General features: G+C 45.5%; 1 protein-coding gene across 1 annotated transcript in view; it reads right to left on the bottom strand.

Annotated features, from left to right (window-relative positions):
• Positions 1-26,183, bottom strand: part of arhgef10la (Rho guanine nucleotide exchange factor (GEF) 10-like a) — a 306,255-nt gene that overhangs the window by 143,945 nt on the left and 136,127 nt on the right. The window contains exon 19 of the mRNA XM_079509721.1: positions 11,441-11,541. Within this exon, the coding sequence (XP_079365847.1) occupies positions 11,441-11,541 (101 nt within the window). The remainder of the gene's footprint in view (positions 1-11,440; positions 11,542-26,183) is intronic.

Raw genomic sequence — 26,183 nt, 5'->3', positions numbered from 1 at the left:
GGCCGAGGGCCCTGCAGCCTCTCAGTGGGGGGCCGAGGGCCCTGCAGCCTCTCAGTGGGGTGCAGAGGCCCTGCAGCCTCTCAGTGGGTGGCCGAGGGCCCTGCAGCCTCTCAGTGGGGGGCCGAGGGCCCTGCAGCCTCTCAGTGGGGGGCCGAGGCCCTGCAGCCTCTCAGTGGGGGGCCGAGGGAACCTCAGAGCCCTGCAGCCTCTCAGTGGGGGGCCGAGGGAACCTCAGAGCCCTGCAGCCTCTCAGTGGGGGGCCGAGGGAACCTCAGAGCCCTGCAGCCTCTCAGTGGGGGGCCGAGGGAACCTCAGAGCCCTGCAGCCTCTCAGTGGGGGGCCGAGGGAACCTCAGAGCCCTGCAGCCTCTCAGTGGGGGGCCGAGGGAACCTCAGAGCCCTGCAGCCTCTCAGTGGGGGGCCGAGGGAACCTCAGAGCCCTGCAGCCTCTCAGTGGGGGGCCGGGGGAATATGTGGATAGAGGGTGGGTGGGAGGACGGGTGTGTAATGTACAGTACAGTCACCGAAAAATGTACACACAGCCAAACTTGGCCAGGAATATACATGTTTGATCAATAACGCCCCTCGTCAAGTATTTTCCTCAGCCCCCAAAAATACATGAAGGAGTTTCATAGCACCTTGAACTTGGCTCTGTCTGTGCCCTCATTAACAATTCCGGGATCTATTAATTATGCCATTATGCCATGGCTGCAGGAACACCCCCTCATGAATATGCTAATGTGCCACATCCCCAGAATCAACATGCCTCCCCCCCCCTTCCCCAATAAATCAAATAATTAATTTTAAAAATAAACTCTTGGTCACACATGTATCACTATGTCAAAATGCAATGTTAGACTAATTATGCCTTATTAGGGCAGAAAGAAATGTTTTAACGTATGTTTATTATAAATAGAATTTCAAAGATAAGAATTAATTGCTATTGTAACCTAGTTTTGCCATAACGTCAATATGCACTGTAGGCTAGGGTAGGCAGGGATAGAACAAAGGTGGTGTTCTGTGTAAACTAACCCATTTTGACCTGAGATCAGATTCTATAAATGTCTTCTACATCCTGACAGTTTTCTGAAAAAGCTATGTTTCTATGTCAGTCGTTCTTCGATTTTTCAAAAATAGCAGACCTACAAGCTCGTAGCGCGCCACTCGGTGGCGCGCTATGAGCTTGTAGATCTGCTATTTTTCAATAGCTAAAGCATAACATAATGCTAACACCAAAAGGGGTTCCCGCTCAAAATGGGCTAATAGAATCATAACAGCGTGCGTGTGCATCTGTCATACAGTATGTTGTTACATTGGCCACCGACAGCACAGCCGATATCGGCTTTATTTGCCTCTAAAATCTGGAAGGCAATAAAGCGATAAAAACTGCCGTTTCCAGAGGGAAGTGAGTTTGTAGTTACGTCAGATGTTTATCAGCCTTCAGTTTGAAGAGGATGTGATTGTCGTGTCACTCACAGCTGACGTTAACACAGTACCTGAATTGCATGTCAAGTGTCACAGCTTCTTTCACTGCAGAGAGGGCGGTCTAAAGGCCAGTTCGGGAGGTACAAATCCATATTAATGCTTTAGAGAAAAGCAAAGTGCTAAAAACCACCAGGAATTTCATAGACAAATGGTAAATAAAATGGTAAATGGTGCATTTATATAGCGCCGCTTTACATAGATTGTGCATTACATTCACCCATTCACACACACATTCACACACCGATTGCGGCTGAAGCCATGCAAGGTACCAACCAGCACATCGGGAGCAATTTGGGGTTCAGTGTCTTGCCCAAGGACACTTTGACATGTAGACAGGAGGAGCCGGGATTCGAACCGCCGACCCATGGATCATTGGACGACCTGCTCTACCTCCTGAGCCACAGTCAAGCTTCACAAAACATGATTTTAACTGTTTTTACCTTATTATGTAGACGCACAGGATGTAAACAAGGCTGTCTGGAGGGGAGGACGATCATCTTTTCTTTGACCCGGATTAACTTTTTTATTTTATTTTTGTATCTTTGTATTTTTGTCATCGGTCATTTTGTAATCGGTCATCGGTTCTTTAGTTATGGGCCGTTGAATATAGCTTGTTTTGACCAAAAATGCAATCTGGGAAAAGAATCCTAGGCCCTAAATGTATTTTTCTAAATCTAACATGGAGGCGGACAAAAAAACCTTTCACTTCCGGTTAATTTCGGGTTGAATCCGTTTCCTGGTAACCTAGCATCATTCATACATTGGCCAAGAGCGCCCTCTAGCGTAATCACTGAAAACACCTTGATGACGTAGATCTATTGTCCATGGCAGTCCAGCGTTGGATATAGCAGGTGACAAAGGGCGGTGTTAAAAGCTACAAAGGGCCTTTAAAACAGAAAAATCAACGCACTCAGGGTGCCGGCCTGGTTCCGGCGAGCCGCTCCGCGTCCGAAACGGTAGAGAAATGACGGAGTTACCATGTGGGGGTCCCCGGGGGTGGGGGAATGTTCCAGACCCCCAGGAACGCGCCCAGGGGGCCGGGCCGGGTTCGGCGAGCCGTCCTGCATCCGAAACGGTTGAGAAATGACAGTAGGACAGGACATGGTAGATGCAGATGAAAGATCATATAAATCGCTCTAACACTTATTTGTGGGTGCGTTTCATTTACTGTTTTTTTCATGTGTGCCTGCATGAAGTTAACTATGCAAGAAACTCCCCACACTGGCACACATTAGCACCTAAATGAAGCACACCCACATCACATCTGCACCGTGGTTGTTGACATTTTGTTTTAATTTAAAAAGTTGTTCAAACATGTAATGACTGTGCCAAACATTGTCTACTTCAACAGAGCGATTGATTCACACATGGGATATTAAAGTTTGATTATTTTCCACGACAGACAGAAAGAAAAGGGACCGGGATAAAAGCCCCCAGACGTATCGGTTGTGATTCACCAATATAACATCAGATTTAAAAGTTTCATTGTAGTCACATACATCACTGTCATTTTAAATTCGCAATATGCAGTATGCATTTTTTTGGGGGGGGAATTTCCATAGAGATTTGGGCAAATGAATTGAAGATCTCAGCTCTACTAATCATTCACTGACGAGTGTGAAGGCAAAGAAAAACAAAAAGGTTTCCATGCAACTTTCTATGCAGTTTTATAGTTGTATAAGTGGCACGTGGTTTATAGTTGTATAAGTGGCAGTGGGACGTGGTTTATAGTTGTATAAGTGGCAGTGGGACGTGGTTTATAGTTGTATAAGTGGCAGTGGGACGTGGTTTATAGTTGTATAAGTGGCAGTGGGACGTGGTTTATAGTTGTATAAGTGGCAGTGGGACGTGGTTTATAGTTGTATAAGTGGCAGTGGGACGTGGTTTATAGTTGTATAAGTGGCAGTGGGACGTGGTTTGTTGTGAGCTGCAAGTAAGCTCCTAAACGGCAGTGACAAAATTGGGCTGATTGGCTCTCTTTTTTTATTTATTTTTTATTCTTTATTTACCCAGGGAAGTAGCTGAGCACAGGTGCTCATTTTCAGCAACGCCCTGCACATAGAAACACACACACACACACACACACACACACACACACACACACACACACACACACACACACACACACACACACACACACACACACACACACACACACACACACACACACACACACACACACACACACACACACACACACACACACACACACACACACACACACACACAAAAACCTGGGAGCTGACCAGTACAACCACAGTCTTATACTGTTGGCCACTAAGCAGCTCCAGGGGGAGCAGTTGGGGGTTCAGTGCCTTGCTCAAGGGCACTTCAGCGGTGTTGGGTGAGTGATGACAATCACTTCCCCACCCAGACTTTTCCTGCCCGTCCGGGGAAACAAGGGCGCTCCTCTAACCCTTAGGCCACCGCTGCCCCGATGTAATGTCTGTCTTACAAGTGGGACTCGGTCCACATGGCTCAGCATGACCCTGAGGAGAACTATAGCGGCCGTGACTGTGTTCTGAATTCATATATTTATAATGAAACAACTGTGCACAGGTGTTGAAAACTATCACTCGTGCTAATACACATTTTTTAAAAATATCGAAAGTGTGAGAACTACTGATTTAGAAATAACCTACAGTACACGAACAACATGCATATTTTGTTTCCGATTTAACTTTCAAAAACATGATACGGTCCCTTTTCCCCAGATGTGTCATAGTGTGAAGACAGCTGCAGCTAATGCAATCTAATATGCTGTATAATAATAGCCTCGTTGTCAGTGGAAGGTGACATTTTCATGGGGTAAATGATCCCAGTTGAACTGAAGTTAATTGTGTGGAAATCGGCACATGTAAGCCCACTATTTAAAGGGGGTGATACAGGTGCAGTAAATAACTATAGGCCCATCTCCAAGTTGTCATGCCTGGCTAAAATCTTTGAAGCACTCGTTAAGCAACAGCTCTGTACCCTCTTAACCAATAATAACATCCTAAACACATCCCAATCAGGTTTCAGGCCTGGGCACAGTACAATTACAGCAACATCATTAGTCCTAAATGATATAGCAACTGCACTGGACAAAAAGCAAAAATCTGCAGCCATTTTTATTGATCTGGCAAAAGCTTTTGATACGGTGGATCACACCATCTTATTACATAAACTATCAAGCATTGGATTAGATAACATGGCCTGTTCTTGGTTCCAGGACTATCTCTCCAACAGAACCAAGTCTATCAAGGTTGGAGACAATAAATCCAACTTTTTAGATATAAAAAAGGAGTCCCCCAAGGATCCATACTTGGACCCATATTATTTACCATTTATATTATGAAATATCAAAGAATATTATGAACTGTAAAACTAATTTCTATGCGGATGACACAGTAGCCAAGCTATAGCTAACCTTCAGGCTGCTTTTAATATTATTCAGCGAGCACTAGCGGATCTTAAACTCTCCCTAAATGTAGGCAAGACAAAATATATGTTGTTTTCAAATAAAACAAAAATGGAAACAGGTGACCCCATACTGTCTCTGAGGGGGGCACAAATTGAGCGGGTCTCATCTTACAAGTACCTAGGGATCTGGCTAGATGAGGATTTTTCTTTCAAAACACACGTAACAAATCTTTCAAAGAAAATTAAACCTAAAATTGGCTTCCTCTACCGTAATAGATCATGCTTTTCTAAATAAAATAGAAAGAGGATAATTCAAGCAACAATCATGCCAATATTTGATTATGGAGATATTTTATATATGCATGCTACTGACAGCATTTTAAAACCCCTGGATACAATCTATCACAGTGCACTTCACTTTATCACAGGAGCAAGTTACAGAACCCATCACTGCACGCTGTACACATCAGTAGAATAGTCTTCACTGTCACTTAGAAGGAAACAACATGCTACCCTGTTCACTTACAAAGCACTACTTGGAAAACTACCTCTGTATTTGACAAAGCTGCTAGAACCCAATACCTCCAGTTATGGTACCACATCTCAAGATAGGCTTCTGTTGAAGGTACCAAAAACCTCTTCTAAACTGGGGGATACTGCCTTCAGGGTACATGCTCCACGTCTATGGAATATCTGTCAAAACAAGTTGAAGCTGGATGTCCTTGTTTCATATGATATTTTTAAAAGATGTTTAACTGACCTCACACTAGAAGAAGGCGTATGCACCTGCTTTTTGTAATATGTGTTTTTAAGATTCTGATTCTGTTTCTGTTTTCTGGTGTATGTGTGTTTTTGTATTATATCTATTTGTGTGTTTGTCATGTATGTAAAATCATTGCTGTATGTGTTCTTTGTTTGTATACAGGGTTAGGGGTTAACCCCTGACCCTGTATACAGGGTTAGGGGTTCCCTAACCCTGTATACAGGGTCAGGGGTTAACCCCTAACCCTGTATACAGGGTGCCATTGAAAAAGAGACCTTGGTCTCAATTGGATTCCCCTGAAATAAAGGTTCCAATCAATAATGGCATGGTGGCACAAGTGAAGTTACCAGTAGTGTACCATTACAAACAGACACAAATACTTACTCATCCAATTGGTATCAGGATAGGATTTAAAAGGTTCAGACATGACTTTAATAATGGGTCAAACTCTACATTGGTAAATATGATGCACTTGTACTGTATAACTATATAAATGAACAGAATTCTTCTTTTACCAGCCTAACCCTACAGCAGGGTTCCCCAATTAATTTTCCTCAAGGGCCATATTTTAGGGAACCAGGCTGGGGGCCGAGTCCGCACGCGCGAAAAATTGTTTTTATTTTTTCATTAATTAAAAAAAAATCTCAACCAGTGGTCCGGGGACCACCAGTGGTCTTGAGTGGGTGCCCAGTTTGACATGCATAGGCTACTGAGCCCCATTTAATGCCATTTATATCTGGGACACCCCCCCCAAAACAAAACAAAAAACTATTTTTTTTTTTTGAAATTCTTCCAGGGGCCACAAGGGGGCGCTCCGCGGGCCGCAAATGGCCCGCGGGCCGCCTATTGGGGAACCCTGCCCTACAGCTCTCTTCTTCCTCCCCTGTAGAGTTCCTGTGATAACATTTGGCTCCAAACTCCATCCATGCTTTTTAGCCGTATGGAGTGGCCATGGATGCCATGCATGATTTAGCTTTGACATCATCCATGACCACACGAGCACATACACGCACACGCACACGCACACGCACATACACGTGCACGCACACGCATACCAGCAGCCATGCGGAGGATAGAGTTGATCCACGTGCTCTTCCTTAATCACTGACCCTGCCGGTGTCGCTGACAAAGGTGTGAGCAACAAGAGTGTGTTTGGATGCTGCACTCCACTGCACTGGAAGGATTCATTCCTGTCTGAGGGTTTCTTATGCTTATTTTTTGACATATAGGCACTATACTGCAGGAGAGAGAGAGAGAGAGAGAGAGAGAGAGAGAGAGAGAGAGAGAGAGAGAGAGAGAGAGAAAGAGAAAGAGAAAGAGAAAGAGAAAGAGAAAGAGAGAGAGAGAGAGAGAGAGAGAGAGAGAGAGAGAGAGAGAGAGAGAGAGAGAGAGAGAGAGAGAGAGAGAGAGAGAGAGAGTGCAAGCCTATATGTGACTAAATTTGACTGAGAGACTGCCATTGGATTTTTTGGAATTTTCGTTTTTTCATGTCCTATGAAAGCAGGGAATCATAGCTTCAAATGGACATATTGATTGTTCAGTTTGACCCACCAGTTTTGGAGATATGGCTTATAGAGTAATATCTTGCAGAAAACAACAAGTTGAGAAAACAGGCTTGAAAGGTTCACTTTTGTGGTCTCTAACATTACACCTAGCTACATGTTTGGGCCTTTATTTCATATTTACATGCCGATTTCAGCTCTGACACTTATTTCAGACATGAAATAAGTGTGTGAAGAGTCTGCCTGTGCTATTAACTCATTTTGGGGAAAAAAAAAAAAAAAAAGTTTTTCTCCTCTGGTGAAAAGCTTTAATGTGCGCGATGGCAGGCTCTCAGTCAAATCTGGTCACATATATGTACAGTATTTGCAACACTGTGAGAAAGGAAGACTGATGCAAATTCTCTGAAATGATGCAGCACGCGTGCGTACATGCGTGTGTGCGTACGTGCGCGTGTGTGCGTGCGTGCGCATGTGTGCATGCGCGTTTTCATTGCTTGCAAGGCCAGAGCCACTCAGACGGATGAAGAGAAGCAAACTCACCAGACAACTACTAGTGTGAGTGGGGGGGGGGGGGGGGGATTAGATGCTTCAGACCTTTCTTGCGACCCCTCTTTAGACCTGAAAAACCATCCATTGAGCTTTGCTGTCCCTGGGCATTCACACGCGGAACAATCCCATCTCTGGCTAGTCATCTAAGCGAGGCATTTCATTTCGTGGCATTTAATCTGCTTCCAATAACTTCCTTTGAAACCTTTACAGATTCCCTGCGCGGCGCCGGAGCTTTACGGGGAGACGACCGTGGGGATATGACGGCTGCAGCCACAACAGGGAGCTCACCGGAGGTGCACGCGCACCACCAAGTGCTCCCTGCCGCAGAGAGACAAAGTGCATGTACATAACAAAGTGCGAGCAGAGTGAGTGTCTGAGGATGAGGAGCGCTCTGGGCGACAGGGGAGTAGGAAAAAGAACGAGAGGCGCAGGCAAGGCGTTGGGGAATGAGAATCGTGCCATCGTAGCCAAGTAAGCAGATTAATGTCCTCCGTGGTCCTGTGTCTGCACTCTGCGCCAGCGGCTCAAGAGGCACGCACTGATGAAACCAAAGCGAGGAAGACCTCTCTAACGTAGACAGACTGCATAGTCAGGCACAGGCCTGGACACGTACGGCCTGGACACGTACGGGCCTGGACACGTACGGGCCTGGACACGTACTGGCCTGGACACGTACAGGCCTGGACACGCACAGGCCTGGACACGTACGGGCACCGGGATGGGATACACAGTGACATCCTCATTGTTAACCCATTTTGACCTGAGATCAGATTCTAAAAATGTCTTCTACATCCTGACAGTTTTCTGAAAAAGCTATGTTTCTGTGTCAGTCGTTCTTTGATTTTTCAAAAATAGCAGACCTACAAGCTCGTAGCGCGCCACTCGGTAGCGCTACGAGCTTGTAGATCTGCTATTTTTCAATAGCTAAAGCATAACGTAATGCTAACACCAAAAGGGGTTCCCGCCCCAAAATGGGTTAATTCAACTCCGAGAGTGTACAGAGATGTTGCCGATGTAACAAAACGGGCCGTCCACTTGTACCATCTCTGAGTTACAAATGGATAAATTAACACAGAAGGTTTTTACTGTGTATGTGTAGATATAATAAAACAAAGGGAAGAAGAGAAAAACAAAGAGCTGTGCTGCTCCCTGCTGGGAGAGAGGCATGTCCCCCTGCTGGTGGGAGAGAGGCATGTCCCCCTGCTGGTGGGAGAGAGGCATGTCCCCCTGCTGGTGGGAGAGAGGCATGTCCCCCTGCTGGTGGGAGAGAGGCATGTCCCCCTGCTGGTGGGAGAGAGGCATGTCCCCCTGCTGGCGGGAGAGAGGCATGTCCCATCTCCCTGCTGGGAGAGAGGCATGTCCCCCTGCTGGTGGGAGAGAGGCATGTCCCCCTGCTGGTGGGAGAGAGGCATGTCCCCCTGCTGGTGGGAGAGAGGCATGTCCCCCTGCTGGTGGGAGAGAGGCATGTCCCCCTGCTGGCGGGAGAGAGGCATGTCCCCCTGCTGGTGGGAGAGAGGCATGTCCCCCTGCTGGTGGGAGAGAGGCATGTCCCCCTGCTGGCGGGAGAGAGGCATGTCCCATCTCCCTGCTGGGAGAGAGGCATGTCCCCCTGCTGGTGGGAGAGAGGCATGTCCCCCTGCTGGTGGGAGAGAGGCATGTCCCCCTGCTGGTGGGAGAGAGGCATGTCCCCCTGCTGGCGGGAGAGAGGCATGTCCCATCTCCCTGCTGGGAGAGAGGCATGTCCCCCTGCTGGTGGGAGAGAGGCATGTCCCCCTGCTGGTGGGAGAGAGGCATGTCCCCCTGCTGGTGGGAGAGAGGCATGTCCCCCTGCTGGTGGGAGAGAGGCATGTCCCCCTGCTGGCGGGAGAGAGGCATGTCCCCCTGCTGGTGGGAGAGAGGCATGTCCCCCTGCTGGTTGGAGAGAGGCATGTCCCCCTGCTGGTGGGAGAGAGGCATGTCCCCCTGCTGGTGGGAGAGAGGCATGTCCCCCTGCTGGTGGGAGAGAGGCATGTCCCCCTGCTGGTGGGAGAGAGGCATGTCCCCCTGCTGGCGGGAGAGAGGCATGTCCCCCTGCTGGCGGGAGAGAGGCATGTCCCCCTGCTGGCGGGAGAGAGGCATGTCCCCCTGCTGGCGGGAGAGAGGCATGTCCCCCTGCTGGCGGGAGAGAGGCATGTCCCATCTCCCTGCTGGGAGAGAGGCATGTCCCCCTGCTGGCGGGAGAGAGGCATGTCCCATCTCCCTGCTGGGAGAGAGGCATGTCCCCCTGCTGGCGGGAGAGGCATGTCCCATCTCCCTGCTGGGAGAGAGGCATGTCCATCTCCCTGCTGGGAGAGAGGCATGTCCCATCTCCATGCTGGGAGAGAGGCATGTCCCATCCAAGGATAGTCTAAGAAGGATAAGACGCGAAGACCGTACGGGCGACGCCATGTTGCTTTGGAAGGAAAGAAACATGCGCAATGGGCTATATGCAGCCAACACTTCCGTGTTCAGCTTCCTTGGTCTCAACTGCGCATGTTTCTTTCCTTCCAAAGCAACATGGCGTCGCCCGTACGGTCTTCGCGTCTTATCCTTCTTAGACTATCCTTGGTCCCATCTCCATGCTGGGAGAGAGGCATGTCCCTTCTCCATGCTGGGAGAGAGGCATGTCCCCCTGCTGGCGGGAGAGAGGCATGTCCCATCTCCCTGCTGGGAGAGAGGCATGTCCCATCTCCCTGCTGGGAGAGAGGCATGTCCCATTTCCACTGTTTGAAGTGTCCAACTGAAGAGTTTCATTCCCAAATGAGAGGTCTACCATTTTGCTCGCAAGTGCCAACACACCTGCTACAGTATAAAAGGTCGATAGGGAGGAAAATCGAAACAAGACGTGATCATTTCAAAAGGCTATGCGACCTTAAGTGGCTGGTAGATGAAATAATGGCACCTTTACCGAGAGGATCCTCTTCTATAAGGCACTGATCCACAGCCATTTGAGACAATGACTTAAAACATCATCATCATGTATAGCACGTCTCAAAAGCAGTGTTACAAAGTGCTTCACAGAGGAAATCAAATAATAATAATGAATTGCATTTTTATAGCGCTTTTCCAAGTGCTCAAAGCGCTTTACAATGGTTCATTCATTCATACATTGGGAGGTGAAGCGGCGAACAGTCGACGCCAGCGTCCTCACTTCTCACATCCACGCACCAATGGTGGCGAGCTCACACCGACCAACTCATTGGAGGCAATGTAGGGTTCAGTGTCTTGCCCAAGGACACTTCGACATGTGGACAGGAGGTGCCAGGATTCGAACCGCCGACCCAGGGATCATTGGACGACCTGCTCTACCTCCTGAGCCACAGCCGCCCCAAAATACTCAAAACAACAAGATGGACTAAAATCAGATAAAAACATGGTAGTGAGCTTCACGTAGTGATTGATACATGACAGCATAAAAAAAGCATGAATTAGACACTTAAACCAAGCCTCACTGCATTCAATGTGACCCCATTCTGACAGACATGTAATGTGTTGCATCAGTCATAACATCGATATTGCACTTAAACGTGTTAAACGAGAACAAATGTGATGCCGTGTTCATCTTTCCCATGTACCCTTTTGATGTGTTTGCGTTGCATGACGTTACATCACCCTATGTAGTTAATAATGACAGTGGTAATGCAGTGCGTGTGTGTCATCCATCTCTCTGTGCATGTTTGTGTGTGTGTGTGTGTGTGTGTGTGTGTGTGTAATTTACTCACGTAATGCGATCTTAGCCAAGTGCAGGCGGTTGACCCAAGAGATCTTACTCAGGGGGTTGGGAGTGTTGAACACCATCATGAGACTGACAGGACGTCCTGACCTAGAGCAGCACACGCACGCACGCACACACACACACACACGCGCACACGCACACGCACACACACACGCACACACACACACACACACACACACACACACACACACACACAGAGAGAGAGAGAGAGAGAGAGAGAGCACAGAGCATCTAAGGACACTGATAGCAACAGACAAACATCTTGAATCCTCAGATGTTCTTCTCATACAGAACACGTGGCCAGGGGTTGTTTGTGCGAACACTGTTCTGCCAGGAAGGCCTGTCAGAGACACTCACTCAGCTCAGAGACACTCACAGAACCACAACATCCTCACTGTTCAACCCGGAGGGAAGACATAATGATTATTTTAATGAATTCTAGACACTGAGCAAAAAGTTGAGAAGTAAAAAAAAAAAAAACTGCCCGTCATCGACTGGTCTAATTTATACTGCATTGTACAGTCTCTGTCTGTCTGTCTGTCTGTCTGTCTGTCTGTCTGTCTGTCTCAATAGAATAGTCATTTTGTATTTTTACAACAAAATGCCAGACGCCGGAGTTAAAATTAACATAAAGATTAAAGTGAAACAGGTGAGCTGGAAATAAATCAAACCGTAAAGACAGAAAAAGGCTAGAATTCATGGAAAGGCTAGACTGCAAACATACTGTATAAGGTTTTGACTTTCACCTTTGATCTTAAGTTGGTTGTTCCAAAGTCTAGGGGCATGAATGAAACACGCTGAATAACAATTAATTATAGTCTGACCCTGAGCACTATGAAGTCCACTGGCTACACTGACATCTAAAGAGAAGGTCGAAAAACGACATGGGGCGAGAAAACACAATAAATATTAACGTACAGACCTTCCATTCCAATTGCGCTTTCACTTAAGCCTTGCTGAAAAAGAGCATGCAGAGCTTTGATATGGGTTCAGTGAAGGACTAGATGTCTCTCTCGGATGGAGATTGGACACACACACACACACACACACACACACACACACACACACACACACACACACACACACACACACACACACACACACACACACACACACACACACACACACACACACACACACACACACACACACACACACACACACACACACACACACACACACACACACACACACACACACACACACAAATAGGTCCCACTATGGTTTGATATTGATTACTGTACATTTAACCTCATGAACTCTATAGCACATCTATCCTGGGGCAAACATTTAGTGAAAACAACAGGTCTATACTTTCTTTTTTTTTTACATAAAATTTCATCTGGCCACAAAAGATCATGGGATCTATTGAATGTGATTTCTGCTGAGAGGGAAAACAGTAGGGGAGCGAGTCTAGTCATGGCCGCGGGAAGATGTTTACAGTAGGAGGTGCTGAACGTTTAGTAGGGGGTGCGCGCGCGTGAGTGCAAAATCTTCGCGCATTTTCACACGGAAAAGTGGCTTTTACTTTCCCTCTCCACACGCATGAGCAAACTGACACAAGCAATTAACCAGGATAAGGTGCCGATACTGTGATACAGCATATTTTTTAGGCCTAGTAACAGAAATCTGTTTTGATTAAAATTATTATTATTATTTTCCCCCTCCTGTCCCTACTTCCCTCAGCCATGAGTCTAGTACTTAATTGACCGTGGTTCCATTAAGTATAGGGTTTAAGTGGTTAAAAAGTGGTACTGTATGTTAAACCAAGGTCTAGCATACGCCTATTAATAGTCCATTATATGTGCAAGACATTTTCATAATATACAGTGGAAGCCATTACAGGACGGAGGCCCAAGGAGGATTTATCTCTGTTCCCTCCTGTATATATATTTATCTCTGTTCCCTCCTGTATATATATTTATCTCTGTTCCCTCCTGTATATATATTTATCTCTTTTCCCTCCTGTATATATATTCTCTTTTCCCTCCTGTATGCAACCTCCTCCTGCAACCAAGGACTCCTAACATTTAAAGAGCACACTCATATGAGTCTAAACCCCCCCCACTGAACAGCCTCATTTTAAAGGTTTTTTCAGAGGTCTTTAGAGGTCGATTTACCAACAACTTTTCTCTGCACAACAACATCGAAATGAAAAAAGATCTAGTTGTACCCACTGTCAAAGCTCCCTGCGAGAGCCATTTATCCGTTGTACTTATTTTGGGTACAATACATTTGTAATACATTTTTGTACAGCTGGGTGCAGGTAATGGGCTGCATTTATTTAAGGTTATTAGGCTTGTGTCCACATTATCTTGTTCTGTCTTTTTGTTCTTTATATATATAAAAATAGGAATGTCTAGACTAGAGCTACTTCCAAAGCAAAAGGAGTGCATATTGTTGTTTGGTTTTATCATTGCTTCATCTGCCATCTACATTTGGTTGTTTGGTTTTATCATTGTGTCATCTGCCATCTACATGTTGTTTGGTTTTATCATTGCGTCATCTGCCATCTACATGTTGTTTGGTTTTATCATTGCGTCATCTGCCATCTACATTTGTTAGGTTTTATCATTGCGTCATCTGCCATCTACATTTGTTAGGTTTTATCATTGCGTCATCTCATCTGCCATCTACATTTGTTTGGTTTTATCATTGCGTCATCTGCCATCTACATTTGTTAGGTTTTATCATTGCGTCATCACATCTGCCATCTACATGTTGTTTGGTTTTATCATTGCGTCATCTGCCATCTACATTTGTTTGGTTTTATCATTGCGTCATCTCATCTGCCATCTACGTTTCAGCAAGGCAATTCAAAGTGAAATGCAAAAAAAACATTAATAGCATTAAAGCTTCCCTATGTAACTTTTGACTCACTGTAGAAAAGAGTCATCCTAGTTATCAACAGCAACCCTCCCCCCTGGCCTACTCATGGATTGGACCCACCCACTTCCTGCTGTCACTCCCTCTCAATCACTAATCACACCTGCTCTCACTCACTCCTCAATCAGTGGCCAGCTATATATACTGCCTGAGTGCCTGTCCAATCAGTGGCCAGCTATATGTACTGCCTGAGTGCCTGTCCAATCAGTGGCCAGCTATATGTACTGCCTGAGTGCCTGTCCATGTAGTCATTGTTTGTCAGCAGCAGCAGCAGCAACGCCACCACCTGAGAGCCCTCTGGCCTGGAGCCTCAGGCCTTGGTTATGCGTCATTGAATAAAAACCATAACCGTGATGCCTCACCACCTCCTTGTCCAACCCTAAATACTTGTCTGTGCAACGGAAATAAAGGCTTAAACGGAACTCTCCTTGTCTGTATATTCTTGCCGATGTACCATGGTGATGTAATAGTCCATGAGCCAGTCTGTATTCTGACCCATGTACCATGGTGATGTAATAGTCCATGAGCCAGTCTGTATTCTGACCCATGTACCATGGTGATGTAATAGTCCATGAGCCAGTCTGTATATTCTGACCCATGTACCATGGTGATGAAATAGTCCATGAGCCAGTCTGTATTCTGACCGATGTACCATGGTGATGTAATAGTCCATGAGCCAGTCTCAACCTAAAACTATCCTGCAAGACTCTTTTCTACACTCACTATATAAAAACAAAACAAAACATACAAAAATTCCAACATATTTTGATTGTCCATGAATATATTCTTTTAAATAATTATGTTCTTTCACGTTGTTATAGGGATGTCCCGATCAGATCAGGTGGTCGGAAATTGGGGGCGGGGCGATCGCGTCATTTTCAAATGATCGGAATCGGATCAGGAGCCAAACAACGTGATGGGGACATCCCTAGTATCAATATTATATCCATATCATGATATTAGACTGGATATATTGTCTGTGATTTGGGATATTGTACTGTTGTGATATAAATAAAAATACCGGATATAAATACCGGATCGGGAAAAATCGGTATCGGCAGATTCTCAAAATCTAATGATCGGAATCGGATCAGGAGCAATAAAAACATGATTGGGACGTCCCTACATTGTTATGATGTTGGTTTTTTTTAATAGTTTATTTTAAACCAAAAATACTCTCTCACACATGCCAGTGATCACCCTTTGTGATCTACAAAGTGCCTACTGTTGCCTAACTCTGTGTATGTCCCAAATTAAAATGTTCAATTTGAAAGCAATAAACCACACACGTTTCCCCAACGTTATAGACTCATGGGGGTCCTGGCAAGGGGCTTCCCTGCATTACTATGTCCAGCAGACGCTTCACGTCGTGGGTGTTGTGAGCTTGCTATGTTTGACATTTGGTGTGGTTAAGTGGGGTGCATACTTAGTTTAGACTAGTCATTGGTTAGACATGGGTTAAGGTTAGGTTTAGGTGTGCTGCCCCGTGGGAGGTTAGGTTTAGGGTGAGGCTTTGAGATTGAGATAGGTTGTAGTTGTAGGACTAATGACTAACCATTAGTCCTAATGTCTAACCAATGACTAGTCTAAACCAAAAACTGTCTAAACTAAGTACTGCACCCGGTTAAGTAGCTCAGTGCATGGTTACGTGGTTAATAAGCAGGCAGTTAACCGATCAGTCTCTGGCCAACTAACTAAGATGCAGCACCGCAAATGGGGGTGCAGGGTGTGGACATGAAGGGGGTGCAGGGTGTGGACATGAAGGGGGTGCAGGGTGTGGACATAAAGATTCATAGAATTGATAGAGAGTTACATCAACCTGTATACTGTATGTATCAGGGGACAGGCATATCTCCTCTTTCCGTTGTATTAGAACTACAGCACAAGGAGGAGGATGACTGACACTTCCTGGGGTATCGTTTTAATGCAAGAAAGCAACTCTCAATAACAGTGTCTGGGTCTCTGTGCTCTAATGGGATTCTGACACGGCAGAAGAGAAGGATGACGAGAGGAACAAAGGGAGCGGAAAGAGGTTGAGACCTCTGTCAGACACTCACACGAGGCACGCGGTGGAAGAGCGTTCCATGGTCAGACGTCATTTGAAAGTAATGCAGTTTGAGAAAGGTGAGAGAAAGGTGAGCAGCCTGAAAGTCTTGACCGAAACGTTGACCGCTGCAAAATTCATTTACCAATAAGGAGAGGAGAGGAGACGAGGAATGTGTGTGTGTGTGTGTGTGTGTGTGTGTGTGTGTGTGTGTGTGTGTGTGTGTGTGCGTGCGTATAAATGAGAGGCAGGGAGACCAAGAAAACATGAGATATAGAGTGGGAGAGTGAGAGAGAAGAGAGATAAAGTGGGGCCTTCACAATGAATGCAATTCACACCTTTCAGTGCTTTCACCCCATAACTACAGCAAAACCAATTAGAGAGAGAGAGAGAGAGAGAGAGAGAGAGAGAGAGAGAGAGAGAGAGAGAGAGAGAGAGAGAGAGAGAATGGCGAGAAGGAACGGAAGGGCGATGAGAATCAATACTCCATGCCCACATGGCTTCAAACATGCTAAACTGAACACAATCTCCACCACCCCACTTCAAACCTGCTGATTGACAGCTACAGTGCCAGTGTAGCACACTGCCAAAATAGCAGAGAGGAGAGGAGAGGAGAGGAGAGGAGAGGAGAGGAGAGGAGAGGAGAGGAGAGGAGAGGAGAGGAGAGATGGGGAGGGGAGAGGAGAGGAGAGGAGAGGAGGACAGTGATTTACGGGCATGGGTCAGCACTGAAGCACATGTGTGACACTAATGCACAAGGACGGGACAGCTGTGGGAGTGAGTACTGAACGATGGGCTTGTCACGCATCCTCCCGTTCTACACTCTCCAGACACAGGGAGCAGTCGGAGAAACAGCGAGTCCTCTGCACAGTGTCCAGACGTTTAGTCTAGAATGATAGCGAGTCCTCTGCAGTGTCCAGACGTTTAGTACTCCAGGAACATCCCAATTGTATTGGTGAAAATGGGGATTGGGGAGATGGAAATATGTCACGGTCAGAACTAGACGATCACCTTTTTGACAGAGGTTAGGTTGACCAGGCCATGTGGGTTAATACCTGACTGACGTCCTTAAAGAGACCAGTAAAGGGGTTTAAACCGGTTCACATCCTAGTAGTAAAATGCATCCACGAGACGATGGATGCACCGTGGCTGTAGGATTTACCCTGTGTCCTCTTTAGTGTGTGTGTAGTTAAGGTATTACCCTGTGTCCTCTTTAGTGTGTGTGTAGGATTGACCCTGTGTCCTCTTTAGTGTGTGTGTAGGATTGACCCTGTGTCCTCTTTAGTGTGTGTGTAGGATTTACCCTGTGTCATCTTTAGTGTGTGTGTGTGTAGGATTTACCCTGTGTCCTCTGTAGTGTGTGTGTGTAGGATTTACCCTGTGTCCTCTGTAGTGTGTGTGTGTAGGATGTACCCTGTGTCCTCTTTAGTGTGTGTGTAGGATTTACCCTGTCCTCTTTAGTGTGTGTGTAGGATTGACCCTGTGTCCTCTGTAGTGTGTGTGTAGGATTGACCCTGTGTCCTCTGTAGTGTGTGTGTAGTTAAGGAATTAAGGAGTGACAAAAACAACTATACATTCCGACGAGAACCGCCTGCCACTTCGGAGTAATCGACGATGCTTGAGCTCCGACGATGCTTACTGTCCGGATCTATAGTCTACTGGCTAAAGTCCTACTGTAGATACGGTAGGAGCACTGATTGTGCAATTAATTGATTTGGCTGTGACAGTTAACGGCTGAAGTGAAGTGCCCTTGACGGAGGCCCATATTCTCAGACTCTTCAAGCTCAATTCGAGCTCAGCAAAACATTCTCTGGATCCGCACAAGAGAAGCTGAAAAACAACAGGGGGAGATGGATGTCTGTTATGCCATCTTACATTTAAAATGTTAAAAGGATTGTACTGGTTGGTATGAGTCCTGCAGGGTGATGGGTCTGTGACATCATCACACATCAGCACTCTCCAGACACAGGGAGCCGTCAGAAAGAGACATTGATCTGGTGTTGGAAGGAACTAGGCATCTGAGAACTATACTGAACAGTACAGTAGATGTACAGTTGCCACTGTTTCTCAACCCTTGGGTTACAATCCCAAAGTGTAGGGAGCAGTAGTCATAGTCATAGACAGAGACAAACTTTATTAAGGAACAATGTTTCATTTGGCCTGCACAACTCAAGTTCCAGTGCGAAAACAGTGTTAACACCTCATAATACTTTATACTTTAACCCATTTAGGCCTGACCTCAAAATTCTAAATCCTCCACTTTTCTGAAATAAATATTTTCACGATTTTTCAAAAATAGCAGATCTACAAGCTCGAGCTTGAAGGAAGCATGAGTTCAAGTCAGTTGCTCTCCCCATGTCCCCCATATATGGGGACTAGGTTGGCGGAGGGTGTGCAGAGCCCAGGATCACATTAGATAATTGACACAAGGGTGAAAAATGGGTTACAAAATCGTGGGATTAAAAAAAAAAAAAAAAGTAGTATGTATGGCAGCACAGTTTACAACTTGTAATTACAGGACATTGTCCTCGTACAGATTTATCCTCACAAGTCCCAGATTTTGTAACTGTGGCAACGCAGATCACAAAGATACTAGTCACAACTACCCAAAAAAGGGTTCCCGCCCAGAGTGAGTATCTTTGTGATCTGCGTTGCCACAGTTACAAAATCTGGGACTTGTGAGGATAAATCTGTACGAGGACAATGTCCTGTAATTACAAGTTGTAAACTGTGCTGCCATACATACTACTTTTTTTTTTTTTTTTAATCCCACGATTTTGTAACCCATTTTTCACCCTTGTGTCAATTATCTAATGTGATCCTGGGCTCTGCACACCCTCCGCCAACCTAGTCCCCATATATGGGGGACATGGGGAGAGCAACTGACTTGAACTCATGCTTCCTTCATGCCTGAGTGTCCAAGTCAGTACACATCACAGACACATTCACATGGTCACTCAACACCGAGTACATCCTCAAGAAGGCGCAGCAGCGACTGTACTTTCTGAGGCGCCTTAAAAAGTTTGGCCTAAGTACAAAAGGACTAGTGAACTTTTATCGCTGTATAATTGAAAGTGTCTTAACTGGCTGTATCACAGTGTGGTACGGTAACACGACCGCTCAGGACCGCAACAGGTTGCAGAGGACCGTTAAAACAGCAGCTAAAATCATCGGTAACACAGAACTACCCAGTCTCCACAACATCTACAACACTCGTTGTATGAAAAAAGCCCACATCATCATCAAAGACACCAGCCATCCCGCAAATACCCTGTTCAAACAACTCCCTTCCAAAAAACGCTACCAGAGCATCAAATCTCGCACCACCCGTCTCAGTAACAGTTTCTTCCCCCAGGCAGTCAGGCTGCTGAACAGCTGACCTTGAACTGTATTGCACTGTTTTGTCACCCACTTGCACTTTGTCTGTGTTTTTGTATTTTTCTTTGCACTATAGATGTTTGTCTATGTCCTGTGTATGTAAGACTGAAAATGCTCTGAGCAAAATGATTTTCATTGTATTTATACTTGTATTTATACATATGACAAATAAACCTGAACCTGAACCTGAACCTGAAGTTGCAAATAAATACTACTTTTGAAGTACACATGAAGAAATAAGGCCTTGATCCTCAAACTGGAACAAAGGCCTCGATCCACAAACTGCACCAGTGACCAACCATATCACATGAGGCTGTAACGTTGGCCACTGGAGCAGGTCCCAGCTGGGATTGTGTGTAGTAGTATATAACCTCTGAGGTTTCATAAAAGTGTGTCATTGTATGAATGTGAATGTGAGTACTTAACTGGGAAAAGAGCATGCAAATCTGGGGAGACTGTCGTATAAATTTAGATACAAACATATAATAATACCCCTTTATTGCACTCTGAGGTTATCTAGGTTATCTCATCTGTCACACCCCTGTGGTGCTGTTTGGTTACTTTGTTACTGTCCCATTCCTGTTGGGGGTTGCCTCTTGTGGGAGTGAAACTATAAAGACTGTGACCCTATGTAGCTCTTTGAGTCAGACTGGGGTTTTCCATTGCATTGAACTGGTCATGTAAGTTCTTGGCTCCTACTCGAGTAAATCCTAATACTTCCAAACTCTGAATCATTGTGTTGCCTCATTATTATGTCTTTCTGAGCATTGTGTCCTACAGACTGCCTGAACAAGACAAAGGAGCCTGAAATACATGGGAAATATGTGGAGAGTTAAGTTATACTTGGTGCCACTGGAATTCATAACGAGATATACGGAGATAATGATATTATCCCATTCTGGACGGGAACCCCTTTTGGTGTTTTAACCTAATTAATTATGTTATACTTTAGCTATTGAAAAATAGCAGATCTACAAGCTCATAGCGCGCCACCGAGTGGCGCGCTACGAGCTTGTAGATCTGCTATTTTTGAAAAATCGTAAAAATGCGGCAACAAATCTTTGAATATATATTCTTTCAGGAGACTTTTTTTTTTATTAATTTTTTTACGTCAGTTCAAAATGGGTTATATATTCTTGATCGATTCTGGTTATGAAATTAGAAATTAAATTACACAATTTTCCACTTACAGGGTTAAGTTTGTCCCCGTCACCACCTCTGAAAGCCTCTGTGTTCAGGAACACAGACAGGCCTCAATTATCAAGACCATGCAATGGAGCCAGTATTGACATTTCCCACATTTCTATATTCTATTCAAACCTGCCGATTGGCACAGAAACCTAGAAACCTATATGGCGCGTTCGGAAATAGCGCACTGAGCGCACTGTGCAATGCAAACTAATAGGCGAGTGCGCTCCGGTGCGGTATTTCCGAACGTGCCCCTAGGTTGGCCAGAAACCTAAACCTCAGTCTTAACTGGCCACGTAAGTAAACATAAAGCGTTTGTTGTTGTTTCACTGTGTTTTCGCTTCGGTGGCAGTCATTTCACACCCGCGTTTCCTAGTCGCCTATACTCGCAGTAGGCAGTATGTAGGAAATGTCCATATTGCTCCATTGCATAATGATTGTGTTGATTATGGGTTGATAACATTTGAATTGTCAGCTGTTCTTATCAATGACGGAGAAAACATCCTAATTCCACTTGAGCTGGATTTGGGTAAAGTGGTGATAATATAATAATTACACGTGAAAGTATACATAACAATATATAAAGTTACAATACCAACTTTGATGAGACAGTATTGCTTTGTTTTAAAAAGTTTTCTTAATTTCCTAAAAGAATTATCCATTTTGGTTTCTGCCCGACAGCAGACCTCTTGTCTGTTTCACTTTGGTATGAATACTTAAAGGCTCAGAGCTTTAGTAGCTTTTTTATGCATTCTAACCTGGGGCGAGCTGAGAGCTCCATTCTAATTCTGTATGGACCAAAACAAAACAACAGCCTGCCTTCACTCAGCCACCTGATGTGCCGTGTGGAGTAAATCATCTGCATTTACATCAACTTCATTCAGGAACTCTCTGAGCAGCCGACGACGACGATGGGCTGAGGATGCCGGTTTCATCACTGCATTCATCCCCTCAGCATCCTCAGACAGACTGGCACACAGGGCAGACTGATGGATGACAGACTGGCACACAGGGCAGACTGATGGATGACAGACTGGCACACAGGGCAGACTGATGGATGACAGACTGGCACACAGGGCAGACTGATGGATGACAGTATGTTAATGTATGAGTCTATGAGACCAGGGTTGCCCTTTTTCATCCACGCCACAGTTCCCCGCTCTATTTCAACCATGGCAGGGGGCTCCATGTTGTGTTGTGATTTTTTTTTCTTTTGTCTTTTCTGTTCTTTCCCAACATCTACTTTAGGGACAGGTATAAACTACAGTACTGTATGTCCTTTTCCCGTACCAACTTCTCACAAAGTTATTTTTAATATTTGTGGAAAAATTCAACTTAAAAGCTGGGTATTGTCAGCTACATTTGTAGACTCCTCAACAGCTAAGGCTATGCATGGCACACTGTGAACAGCCGCTTCAAGCTGAGCTAGCACATCCTCCATCAATATTTCACTCTTTCTTTGTTGCTGTTGAAACTGATATAGGGATTTGCTTCACTGACAGACAGAACCAACGCTCGGTCAGGACTCCGGTCGCGGTTTGTTAATAATGAGTACCACAGACGAAAAACAGTCTAAGTCCAAATTTCAGACTGACCCCTCCACGAAAAGGCCTCGTTGTCCTGAACCCTTATCTATCATTTATATATTATGGATCAATAGTGTGGACTTAGCCTGTTATTCGTCTGTGGTACTCCTGCCCTTTGAAGTGGATAGAACATTACATTTACTGTAAGATTCTGTTTGGCTCATCCATCGCTTGACATAATTGAAATATTTCCTACACTGAGAAACACTTCTCACAGGACAGGACCAGTGCCAGACAAATGAAACGCATTTGTTATTTCCACCCAAGACATTTTAGATATTTGCTCTTGGCAGTCTGTTTGAGGTGCTGTAGATGTGTTGCTTGACAACTCTGTACCTCCTGTTTGCTTGTGGCTTTTCTTCCATGACTGTGAACCGATATGCCGTTGCGCTGAACGCAGGACATTGCTCTTGAGAGGTAATGAAAAGTAATCAGTTGACTGGATTAAATAAAACTGCAAAACAGAAACAAACCACTGACTATATTCATATCCAGCCTCATCCAACACATTTCCCCGTCTCCCACATGCAGTATTCCATGCCTTTTGCTAAACTTTACGCCGGCTCATCCGTTCCCCCAAAATATGGCCCACAGTGTTAAACAGAGTGTAAAATTGACTTAATTAACACTGAGGATGTGACTGTGTCGTATTCAGCTTGATTGCATTTGCACCTGCCTGGAAAACAGCACAGCTTAACCCATTTTGGGGCGGGAACCCCTTTTGGTGTTAGCATTATGTTATGCTTTAGCTATTGAAAAAATAGCAGACCTACAAGCTCATAGCGCGCCACCGAGTGGCGCGCTACGAGCTTGTAGGTCTGCTATTTTTGAAAAATCGAAGAACGACTGACATAGAAACATAGCTTTTTCAGAAAACTGTCAGGATGTAGAAGACATTTTTAGAATCTGATCTCAGGTCCAAATGGGTTAATTTCACTTTGTGTACATGTTTTGCATGTGGATTTGATACTATGTAACGTAACGAATCTGATCAGTGATCTGGAAGGTTACTGGTCCTCAAACCAGATGGGGTTATATGATATCTGGGCAGAGGGAACATGAGTAATGTCCTGCCCTTTCTCAATAACTATTATTGAGGTGTACACATGAGCAAAACAGCAAGACTATTATTGGTTACTAGAACAGCTCCCAGGTGTGGCTGCGTGTACTTGGCATCCCCCAGGTGTGGCTGCGTGTACTTGGCCTCCCCCAGGTGTGGCTGCGTGCCCGTGTACCTGTGAGGCTGTATGAATGCAAAGCAGAGCACTGCTGGAGAAAGGCCACGCAAACACAGCCAACGCTCCCCGCATAAATATAAGGTATAATAAATAAAGCAAAGGCTGGAAGAACACAAGCATAGAGTTGGACGTGCCTACAGATACGCACAAGGACTGTATGCAGTACAGGTACTACTGCACTGTATGAAGTACAGGTCCTACTGCACTGTATGAAGTACAGGTACTACTGCACTGTATGCAGTACAGATACTACTGCACTGTATGCAGTACAGATACTACTGCACTGTATGCAGTACAGGTACTACTGCACTGTATGAAGTACAGGTCCTACTGCACTGTATGAAGTACAGGTACTACTGCACTGTATGCAGTACAGATACTACTGCACTGTATGCAGTACAGGTACTACTGCACTGTATGAAGTACAGGTCCTACTGCACTGTATGCAGTACAGGTCCTACTGCACTGTATGCAGTACAGGTCCTACTGCACTGTATGCAGTACAGGTCCTACTGCACTGTATGCAGTACAGGTACTACTGCACTGTATGCAGTACAGGTCCTACTGCACTGTATGCAGTACAGGTCCTACTGCACTGTATGCAGTACAGGTCCTACTGCACTGTATGCAGTACAGGTACTACTGCACTGTATGCAGTACAGGTACTACTGCACTGTATGCAGTACAGGTACTACTGCACTGTATGCAGTACAGGTACTACTGCACTGTATGCAGTACAGGTACTACTGCACTGTATGCAGTACAGGTACTACTGCACTGTATGCAGTACAGGTACTACTGCACTGTATGCAGTACAGGTACTACTGCACTGTATGCAGTACAGGTACTACTGCACTGTATGCAGTACAGGTACTACTGCACTGTATGCAGTACAGGTACTACTGCACTGTATGCAGTACAGGTACTACTGCACTGTATGCAGTACAGGTACTACTGCACAAGGACTGTATGCAGTACAGGTCCTACTGCACTGTATGCAGTACAGGTACTACTGCACTGTATGCAGTACAGGTACTACTGCACAAGGACTGTATGCAGTACAGGTCCTACTGCACAAGGACTGTATGCAGTACAGGTACTACTGCACTGTATGCAGTACAGGTACTACTGCACAAGGACTGTATGCTGTACAGGTACTACTGCACTGTATGCAGTACAGGTACTACTGCACTGTATGCAGTACAGGTACTACTGCACTGTATGCAGTACAGGTCCTACTGCACTGTATGTAGTACAGGTACTACTGCACTGTATGCAGTACAGGTCCTACTGCACTGTATGCAGTACAGGTCCTACTGCACAAGGACTGTATGCAGTACAGGTCCTACTGCACAAGGACTGTATGCAGTACAGGTCCTACTGCACAAGGACTGTATGCTGTACAGGTACTACTGCACTGTATGCAGTACAGGTACTACTGCACTGTATGCAGTACAGGTACTACTGCACTGTATGCAGTACAGGTACTACTGCACTGTATGCAGTACAGGTACTACTGCACTGTATGCAGTACAGGTACTACTGCACTGTATGCAGTACAGGTACTACTGCACAAGGACTGTATGCAGTACAGGTCCTACTGCACTGTATGCAGTACAGGTACTACTGCACTGTATGCAGTACAGGTACTACTGCACAAGGACTGTATGCAGTACAGGTCCTACTGCACTGTATGCAGTACAGGTCCTACTGCACTGTATGCAGTACAGGTACTACTGCACTGTATGCAGTACAGGTCCTACTGCACTGTATGCAGTACAGGTACTACTGCACTGTATGCAGTACAGGTACTACTGCACTGTATGCAGTACAGGTCCTACTGCACTGTATGCTGTACAGGTACTACTGCACTGTATGCAGTACAGGTACTACTGCACAAGGACTGTATGCAGTACAGGTCCTACTGCACTGTATGCAGTACAGGTACTACTGCACTGTATGCAGTACAGGTACTACTGCACAAGGACTGTATGCAGTACAGGTACTACTGCACAAGGGCAGGATAGTGTAGATGTTGGGCTAAGGATAAAAGCACGCGGATCCCATGTGCCCACAAGCACGCGTAAATACACACAAGCACATGAGCACACACACACAAACACAGCGGCACTATAGAGGGTATGGACATGCATGAAGTGAGTGGCAAATCGAGTGGCAAAGTGAGTTTAACGTTGTTTAATGCAATCAGACTTTTCTGTTTGGATGTATGGGCTGTCAAGGCCAGAAAGTCGTTTTTAGTAGGCGTTCCCGCATAACTTCCTGGTTTGATGATGATGTCACACGCATACCCTAGTCTATACTGTATGGCACATATATCACTTTCTGATACTTAATGTTATTGGCATGGCGCCACACCATGCTTGAAATTAATCCCACCATTCTTATCAT

Source organism: Electrona antarctica, assembly GCF_951216825.1.
Source record: "Electrona antarctica genome assembly, chromosome: 9".
Classification (NCBI taxonomy): Eukaryota; Metazoa; Chordata; class Actinopteri; order Myctophiformes; family Myctophidae; genus Electrona; species Electrona antarctica.
The sequence above is the reverse complement of the archived record's forward strand: the minus strand, read 5'-3'. Positions and strand labels throughout refer to the sequence as shown.